Raw genomic sequence first — 10,532 nt, 5'->3', positions numbered from 1 at the left:
AATATGTACTAAACTGTAGAACAAGTAACAAGGGTATTAAACAAGTATGTACTAAAACTGTAGAACAAGTAACAAGGGTATTAAACAAATATGTAATAAAACGTAGAACAAGTAACATAAACAATGTAACTTCATGTAATGACATCCCGGATTCTTTAGAAACAAACACCGAGTGGTGATGACTAAACAATGTAACTTCATGTAATGACATCCCGGATTATTTAGACATAAGTTCTGTTTTATAGATGTGAGCGTTAATTATCTTTGTCCTCTACAGAAATGTGTAACAGCTGTCGGTATTAACCTTACACTACTAAAACAGTTTCGTAGTTAAACGAGTTACTTTTGTGCTATGAAGTTAACAAGCCTTGTTGATTATCTTTCACAGACGACAAAAACACCAACACGTAGCTTACACTGTCTGTATTGAAGGATATTTCAAGAACACCGGTAATTCAAGATGACAGAGACATTTGTTCTGCCATAAAATATTCATCTCTCGAGAGGTAAGTATACTCTAAGCTAAGGTCACGAACTACTATATTTTCCAAACTAAATTACAGTTACTTTGGCATATTCTCTAAACAATATAGAAAACACAGGAGGGGATCCAACGATCCCCTCCTCTCTGTAAGTGCACAATGTTACAGTCTCTTGATGAAGTATTTTTATTACTTTAAAAAAAATCTAAATTTCACTCTAGACTGATATAATGCGCCACAAACAGCAGTACTCAACTTTGTATTTCAAGTTTTTTCTGACTATATCAACTCATGCACAAGTTCAAATTACATAGAAAACATATCACAGTGAATCCGACTTGTAGTTTGTTTATTTTTTAACTTTCTATCCGAAACGCTACATACTAATGACACAAACACCGTTCTCATATACACGGTGATTCAAAAGTTAGTTGCTCTGAGAAAAATCTACTTTCTTTCTTACATTTATGCCTGTTTATGAACTCCTGCGAAACTACTCTTGGAATATCTGCGCTGGTCGTCCCTAATTTTGAAGTGAGACTAGAGAGAAGACAGTTAGTCAACACCAACCACCACCTATTCTTGTGCTACTCTTTTGCCAACGAATAGTGGGATTAACTGTCACATTATAATGCCTCCACGGCTGATAGGGTGAGCATGTTCAGTTACGGGATTCGATCCCGCGACCAGAAAATTGGGAGTCGACTGCTCCAACCAACGTGCTACACCAGGCCCCTCGTGTTTCTAATCAATATAAGAGTATACGTGAACAGTATATACATAACTTTCTTATTTAGATCACCCTGTAGTTAATATAGAATAGGCTTATCGAACCCTCCAACGAAAGTGATCCTGTTGATTTTTGCATTTTACAAAAACAAAAAAGTAAAACTAATTTTAAGAACACGAGTACAGTTGATTATAAACTCAGATTGGCTTACTGGACGATATTGTTTGCAACATCACTGAACTAAGCCTAACAACAGCCTATAAATCAAAACCGATGAATTGGGTTAACTTTAGAATGTGCATCCTGGGAAAAACAAAATCGTGAGTTAAACACTAGGTTAGAAGACGAAATTGACAGAGACAGCCCTTATCTCATTATCATATACTGTTTTTTCAACCAAGTGCCTAGGTTAATAAATAAACTTGCAGGTTAACCCTAAAAGTACAGTGAGGTTGACTTTTTGAACATACTAATGCATAAAGTTGTTTGTTGGTCCACAACTTTGTAGTTACAAAGCCCTTAGTAACACGAGTCACACACAAAGTAAGAAGAAAAATATCACCAGTACTGAAATTACTAGTTGTGTCCCTTACGTACGTTGTTTAGAAGATAAGCGACGTCACCCACATTGGTCAGAATTATAACAAGTAAAACGTAAATTACTTTTAATAAGTGGACCTCGCCAGCTGTTAATTGGTTTATCAAACATACTTGTAAGCACGTGGTTAAACTGACCAGAAATCCAGCTGTAGTGATTGATAAATGAAGTTTTTTCGAGGTGTTTCTGTTAATTACAATAATTTTCAAGAATTCTCCCTTTCTTGTTTCTCAGTTAGGAATACAATTACGTAAACTATTTAAAGTTACGGTTTAAATATACGGATCTAAAAAAGAATATATTCATCCATCTCATAGGAGAAGCATTTTTTGGAGGTAAAGAAGAAGTCTTTATTGTTAGCATCCACAGCCAACTCTTGGGTTACTCTGGTCTGATCGAATAATGGAATTTGACTGTCATTCTTATAGCGCACCACTGCCCCAAAATGCGGAGTGCGTTTTTTATGCCATGAACTATTCACGGTCCTAGCACGTTAACCACTGACTGACACTGAATTACTCAGTTGACTAATAATACTCAGCTGACTGACACTAAGGTACTTAGTTGACTGACGCTCAATTAACCAGGTAAATGACACTGAATTACTCAGCTGACTGACATTAAAGTAATAAGCTGACTGACTGAAGTTGTTCACAAGAGAAGTGTTAATGGATTGCGATGACAGAATGTGTACCGAATGTCATTAAGATGCAACATATGGACCCTACCGGTAACGAGCGGTATATAAACAAATCGGTAACCTGAAGGCTAAAGAGAAAGTTAAGTCATACTAGCAACCTGTCTTTACCAACCCATTTGTTTTTACTTTTGTTATATTAGGCACATCTACCTTTCTAAAACATTGAGTGCAGATGATGATGGGTAGTTTTAGATCCTACAAATTTGTAGCAGCCCTTTCCGACGCAGAATACTCATACACTCACATCATAAAGATGTGTTCAGTACTTAAAGACACTGGAAAAGAAAGGAACATGGATCAACTTGGGGCACCGAGACCAATCAAAAAGAGAGCTACAAAAAGTCGTACCCCAGTTGTAGTAAGAAAAGTGTAAAAGATGAGAATCTACAAACACAAGAGATTAATTCCAAAAGTCGTTCACGTGATCGAGGCTACATCACTCAATATACTCAAGAAGGATCTCCTTCTGGAAAAGCGATACAAGTCACGTGTGCTCATGTTGCTTCCATAACATATTCGTTTAACTTTCACATAGCATTAACAGTTGGTGAATTAATAAGGTATTCACGCTATTCCACTATCGGTCAAGACTCCGGTGGAAGCGCCAATGTATGTCTGTGCAATAGGATTATTGAAACGGGTGTACACCAGGTGGATTATGGAAAGTCTGCAAGGAGGTGTGACATGTTCAGACATGGTAGCTTTACAATGGAGCCTTTTTCAATGAAACTATGCTGGGTTGTCATATAAAGCACGAACGGACGTAGCGAGTCTACAAAATCGTTTTAATACAGCACATTCAATCTCTGTATTATTTTGTCCTACTTGTACAACACTAATATTTTTAGGCCTAATTATTTGAGATAAAAAATAAAAAAGCGATGTTCTGTTTCCTTCATATTATAATTTTTCGCGCAAAGCTACACTAAACTGCTATATACAAACTATAAATTTAATGACGTCTGTTTGACATTTTTTAGCACATCCATCGTTTAAAATTAGAACAGCTAGAGCATCAAATTCTGTAGCATCTGCATTAACATGCGCACACACGTAACTTATGATAAATGTTTCCAACCAAATTTATTTGTTTTCTTTTTAAAGAAGCAGGAATCCACATAAATTTAATTTGGTATACACTATACCGAGAAAAATGTGAGTGTGTGCCATGCACGTGTGCGCCTGTGGAATATGACTGCAGTGCCACCTATTTTATAAAATTAGTATAAGTTATGTAAGGACATTTGAGTACCAATTTCCTTGAAACACTGAAAGTTTAATTACTGGATGCAGTAAGGATTAAATAATATATCTAGGACAAAGTAAGATAATAGACAGAAGAACAATAACAACAACAGTATGTTATTAATTCACTTTTCAAAGTTTGTTAAAAAGAAATAAAAACTCGAATAAAATCTGAAAACAGTAGACGGCGCTATTTCACAAACGACTTGGCAGCTTTCAACAGAATTATTGCTAAACTGTCTTAACCCAAAAATTACCAATGTCGTCAAAACTCAAATCAGCTCTTTAAAAATAACATTTTCGAAACTATTTATGCCCTAAACATGTGAACCTCAGATTACAAAAACAAGTCGGTAATTCAAGGCTTAATAATGCTTATTATGTGCCACATACGACAGCGTCCTCTCTTAGAGCTTCTGCAAAAAAATAATTTTAAAATATACGAAAAAAACACTAAAAGCACTGACTTTATTTGTACATTGAGCGCATAAACTTATTTAAAAAAGAATACGAACATTTCTGAAACAAAATCAAAAATGTATATATGATAAAACGTTGAAAACAGTTTAACGCACGGCGTGAAGTGACAGGGGTTTCTGCCAAATCGAACTGTTGTTTGAAGATTAAGAAAACATTATAACAAAAGCATACTCCAATTGTGTTCCCACTAATATCAACGACTTGGCAATCAGACTCGGCCAACTCTCAATATGAAACCAGTTTTCAAACTCACGATTTTCACAAAAAACGGCCAAAACGATGAAACAACACCTGTTTTTTTTTAACAATGTGTGTGATAGTTTTGGAGAATATATTGAAATAGTATGGCCAACACCGTTGAACAGCAATAGACACGAGGAGTCGAAACAATGTAACCAACATTGTTAACTGGCAACAGATATAGGATAACCGCTAGTACACGTTGGTTGAAACTGACACGGAATGTCAAACAATGTGGTGAATACGGTTAACGGCAACAGACATAATATTGTTCAAAACAGCAAAGGATACAAAATATATGGCTGAAAATTCAACACATTGCTATAATTTGTGAACATCGTTCTTTTAAATCCGGTTATCATTATTGATCAATGGTTCACTTTATGTCTCCCAATTTAAATCCAACCAATAACCTTGCACAAAACAAGAAAAGGTAGAGAAAGTCCATAAAACCTATTGGACCAGAGATAAAATAAAACTGTTGCTGATATTTTGAAAAAGGTTTTTTAGGGTTGGTAAAGAGCAAGGCTCATTATTTTATGTATAGAATGAAAAACAACTAAAACACGAGAAAATACCAGAAATGTACAATCTTGTTCCCGTTATAATAAAAACAATTTCAATCAAAAACTGTATATATATTCTATAACTTGATGTCTTTCCAACATTTAATATAATTAAACACAATCAAGTAATAACTATTATTAAATTCGGCATCTAGGCAACTCTACGTAATAATGACGACAGTGTTGAAGACAAACAAGAGCCTAACTCCTTACGTCACTCCACATATCTTTAACCACCCGCTTCTTTTGTTTAATTTTCAACTGTGTTAAAGACAACACGATGTTGACCAAACATTAATCAAATAACATATTTACCAGTCTAGTGAGCACTTCATTAAAGACCCCTCTATGATAAAATGTCATTAAATGAATAGGAAATAAACGAACTTACCTCATTTTCGTGATCAAACTCCGGAATAATCTCCTCTTTAGAGATTGCTACAGGCAGGAGAAAAACAAGACAGAAAATCTATTACTAAGTCAGTTTATTTAGGAAACCCAGAACTACAAAGGATTAACCTTTTTTTTTTTCACTAAATAAATTATAAAGGTTATATCCAGAAGAAACATGGAAGCTTTTTTTCCTGTCTCCTAATCTACACCTTCTAGTTACTTCAACAGCAACGTGGAATAAAAACTTTTATATTCACTAAATCAAAAAGATACAACAAATGTAATACATTTATCTATAATTAAATATTCAATACAAGTTGTTTCAACTTGTATTTTATTATTGAAAACGGTTCTTTTCAGTTCTTATCTAAGACCCGGGCAACAGTGCTTCACTTAGGGTTTCTTTTAACCCTAAAAACGATGAAGAATCTTAAACCTAAAATTTCCAATGGGATTCATGTATAAACCGAGAGAGGGGGCACACAGAGGTCAGGCTCCTCTAAAATCGCCTTTGGCCAGCTCCAAGACAAAAATAGGGGGGGGGGATATCATTGGTTGTTTTTCATATTCATCAAAATCAAAACGTTGGTTTCTCTCAGATATCCGCACAAAGCTACACAATTGGCTGTCTGTTCTAGCGTTCCTAACTTTGTATTGATAGCCTAATGGGAAGACAGCTAATCAACAGCGTCCAACGCTAACTTTTGTGCGATTTTAATCGACTACTGGAACTTGACCATCACTCTTATAACACACCCACAGCTCAAATATACAGAGGAAGATGTTGCAGTAAAATGGACGCAAATCGTAGATTCTCGGATTCCCAGTCTGGCCAGCTAATACTGGGCCACGCCCACCCGATATGATAAAAATAAATGGCTTCAAATCTATAGCCTAACGCTCCTTATATCCACACGAAAAGGGGAGTGATTTATTTTGAATATTGATATTAATCCGTAAAATTTTATAGGAGCAAAATATTTCAAAACTGTTAACTTATAATAAAATATAACATTCCGAGTACAGCGTATTCTGAAAAATCGAACTGGGAAGTATGATGTCATTTAACAAGGTTTATAGGCTTGCCTGGTTGCCCAGCAACAGTGAAGACTGAAAACAGGTTTTGTCCAAACAAGATGGATATAACCTCTGAGAGATTCATCTGACATCGACCTATGTTCCGGGCCCATCCCTTGGTCAACATAGTAAGATCTCCGAATGACGTCGTCAAGTAAATAGCATATAGACCGAAGGAAAATGAAAATATGGAATAGAGATTAACTGGAAGACTGGAGGAAAGAGGGTGGAAGTATGGAAATGATGCGAGCACGAAAAGACAGTACAAGTGGTATTTAAATCGAACTGATTTATATTATTGCTCGAAGAATTTCGAAGAGATTATTGAAGTGACGAGAACCATTCCCAAACTCCTCAATCGTAAAACTGTATTAGAAGTAATGTAAGTTTGTGTATGTTATATTCCCATACTACGATCATTAAGTTTTGTTCAGATCAGAGATTTAGAATTAACAAATTGGAATATCTCTTTTACTTGATCGCATTAAAAAACAAAGGAATGTGGATCAGATTGGGGTACAATGACCATCTAGATAGAGACCTACAAAATGAGGGGTCTTGTAAGAGATGATTTGTTTGTTTGTTTGTTGAATTTCGCGCAAAGCTACACGAGGGCTATCTGCGCTAGCCGTCCCTAATTTAGCAGTGTAAGACTAGAGGAAATGCAGCTAGTCATCACCACCCACCGCCAACTCTTGGGCTACTCTTTTATCAACGAATAGTGGGATTGACTGTCACATTATAACGCCCCCACGGCTGAAAGGGTAAGCATGTTTGGTGTGACGGGGATTCGAACCCGTGACCAGCATATTGCTAGTCGAGCGCCCTAACCACCTGGCCATGCCGTGCTGTAAGAGATGGAAATTCAAGAACACAGAGGTCAGTGGCAAGATCTTTCCACGTGCCCCAGGTAATAGTGCGCAATATAATCAAGAAATACATCTGTCTGGAGAGGAAGCCAACATAATATGACTTCACCAAGACTACGCATCTAATAATATATTCTATTTTAAGCCGTAGCATACCCCAAGCAGCTGGAGAAGGAAATAGCATTAGTGTGCTTTGAACATGACAGTCTTGTTCAAATGTCTTAGTAAACCCTCTTTTTCATGACAGTCTTGTTCAAATGTCTTAGTACACCCTTTTAGAAACAAACACCGAGTGGTGATCACTAAACAATGTAATTCATGTAATGACATCCCGGATTCTTTAGAAACAAACACCGAGTGGTGATCACTAAACAATGTAATTCATGTAATGACATCCCGGATTCTTTAGAAACAAACACCAAGTGGTGATCACGAGTGGTGATCACTAAACAATGTAACTTCATGTAATGACATCCCGGATTCATTCTTTAGAAACAAACACCGCTAGAGTCGACATAAGATATAAATTTGACGTGTGTAATACAAAGATTAGTGTTCATATAAGATACCAAGTGTCATATTTATCAGATATAAGCTGATGTTGTAGATTTGAGAACTTCAATGAACTGCAACTGCCTTTCTGAAAAAAAAGGAGACGACGTTTCGGCTGCTATGCTGAGGCCTTCTTCAGGCCTAAATAGTCTGAAGAAGCCCTCAGCATAGAAGCCGAAACGTCGTCGTCTTTTCTTTCAGTAAGCACTTGCTGTCCATTAAAGTTCTCAAGCCTAACGTGTTCTATTGATGTTAGAACATTCAAAGCTTTCATCTGCACGTAAGATATAAATTTACGTTGATGTAAGACAGAAAGCTGTGTATAATATAGAAACTGGTGTCTATATAGGACACTTTTGTTTGTTTGTTTAAAAGTAAGCACAAAGCTACACAATGGAGTATCTGTGATCTGCCTACCACGGGTATTGAAACCCGGTCTCTAGCGTTGTAAATCCGCAGACACCGCTCTGTCACTGGGGGGTAGGCTACATAAAAAGTACACAAATTTAGATATTTTACTGTCCTCTAGTGGGGGCATCTAGAACTAATGAGCAAACTGCCTTCAGAAGAAGCTATTCCACAGTTCTATGAGTCTGTATATACATACATATATCATTATTACACTACGGCCATTAACATGGAAAGAGAACTATAGCTGTAATCTCTCGATTACAGTTTAAGAATAATTTAACGAAAGTAGTGATGAATTACAGCAGGAGAAGAATTCTGAGTATACCAATTATCCTGAACTATGTGACGAAACAAGGCGACAGAAGGAGTTTCATCCCCACATTATACAGTAGAACATATTATTAGCGTATTTTAATGTTTTATAATGTACAATTATGAATGTAAAAGAAAAAATTGAACATCCTGGATAATTGTTCAATAAACGTTAATGACTTTAGAATATTATAAACAATATATTTCCCATAATGATATCAGATTAAATTATGTCTACAGTATCTCCAGCCTTGTTTCTTTACCTTTTTTACGATCCCTATTTGCAGGTTTTAAAAATCACATTATTTATCTTGTAAGATATAAAGTTATCATATGTTTAAGATATACCTCAAACTACAAACCCATATTGTGACTCCATGATGTTACCTAGAATTACATTTGGTGGAGTTAAAATAAGGATTTGTACTTCGTGTATATAATCTCACTTCTTTAGAAGGCATGCCGTTCGTTTCTTGCTCCCCCAGCACACTCTCTGCGCAGTGGTACTCCGCTGACATCCATTAATTTGAATTAAACCTTAGAGAAATAGAACAAGAACACGTGAACACTTCTTTTCGGTTCTTTACCGTCTTGATAACTGGTCTACATAATATATGAGGCTTCAGGTTGCTTTGTAAAACATTCAGTAGGAAAGTTTTCGTCATTTCGACAAGCAAGATAAAAGAGGAGAAAGATCGAAACATGTTAGGCTCGAGCATTTCTAAAGCAAACATAGTAATATATTTTCATTTATCGTTTAACCTTCTCTCGTGGTTGGCTAGCGTTAGCCCTAGATATGTTAAAAAAATAGTTTATAATCCGAAAACTCTAATCAAAACAGTTCGAAGTCAAAAATAGTAGTTAAATGAGATCGAAACCGAAAACAGTAGTTAAATCAGGTCGAAACCGAAAGCTCCTTTGAAATATCACATGCAAAACCTGATAACATGAAAGGCGTCTGCAGTAAGAAACGGAATTTTCACCACGAACCAAACTGGATGAAAGTACACAGCATGGTCACATGTAAATAGACACCACCTTTTTAGAAAAAATGAAAATTTTCAGTCATATTCACATGAATTGACATATTTATAATTTAATTAATATCTAGTAGATCTTCCTTTCGCTTCGTGGAGTTCCTTTGGGGCATCGTGAGAATCATCTTGTCAATTTTAGATTGTGGGATTTTCGCCCACTCTTGCTTCAAAACTTGGAGTAGAGAAAAAAAACCAACTTCGAAGAGCGGTTGTTTCTTGACTTGCCGGTCGAGTATGGCTCAGAGGTTTTTGATGGGGTTCTTGTCAGGAGATTGGCTCGGCCAGGGTAACTTCTGTATACCATTTTCTTCCTGCCACTTTTGTGTGTTTCTAGCAGTGTGACACGGTGCTCCATCTTCCTGGAACATCGTTGTGTTCTTGTCCACGAAACCCGAGGAATAAAGTGGCAAGAGTCCTTCCTCCAATATTTCGACATATTTCGCAAAATTTATGTTGCCAACGCACTCCACTAAGCTCGATCTCCCACCAACCCAAACAGCTCCCCAAACCATCACGCTTAAACCACCATGCTTTACAATTGGCTGCAATCTGTTGAGCCAAAACTCTTGGTGAGGCATTCTACAGACCCATATTCTTCCACTGTCCGAAAATTGGGCGAATCTTGATTCGTCTGAGAACAATACGGTCTTCCAAAAAGTCCAGAGGTTTGGTCATCATATCACTTACCCACTTCTTTCGTCTGACTATGTTGGCTGGTCTTAATAAGGGCTTCCGTCTAGCTGCTCTGCAACGATAACCCAATCTGTGTAGAATCCGTTGAACAGATTTCGGGCTCATCCCACCAATTTTGGCCATTTCTGCAGTCTTTAATCTGGGATC

At 36.6% G+C, this 10,532-nt stretch overlaps 1 protein-coding gene across 1 annotated transcript in view; it reads right to left on the bottom strand.

Moving 5' to 3' along the window:
* LOC106464792 (cyclin-dependent kinase 14-like) overlaps nucleotides 1–10,532 on the bottom strand; it is a gene marked incomplete at its 3' end in the record, with an annotated part of 131,578 nt that overhangs the window by 73,703 nt on the left and 47,343 nt on the right. Inside the window, exon 3 of the mRNA XM_013924949.2 lies at nucleotides 5,433–5,479. Coding sequence (XP_013780403.1) covers nucleotides 5,433–5,479 — 47 coding nt within the window. The remainder of the gene's footprint in view (nucleotides 1–5,432; nucleotides 5,480–10,532) is intronic.

The sequence above is a fragment of the Limulus polyphemus genome, unplaced genomic scaffold (assembly GCF_000517525.1).
Source record: "Limulus polyphemus unplaced genomic scaffold, Limulus_polyphemus-2.1.2 Scaffold1744, whole genome shotgun sequence".
Classification (NCBI taxonomy): Eukaryota; Metazoa; Arthropoda; class Merostomata; order Xiphosura; family Limulidae; genus Limulus; species Limulus polyphemus.
This window is presented reverse-complemented; position numbering and strand designations above follow the sequence as displayed.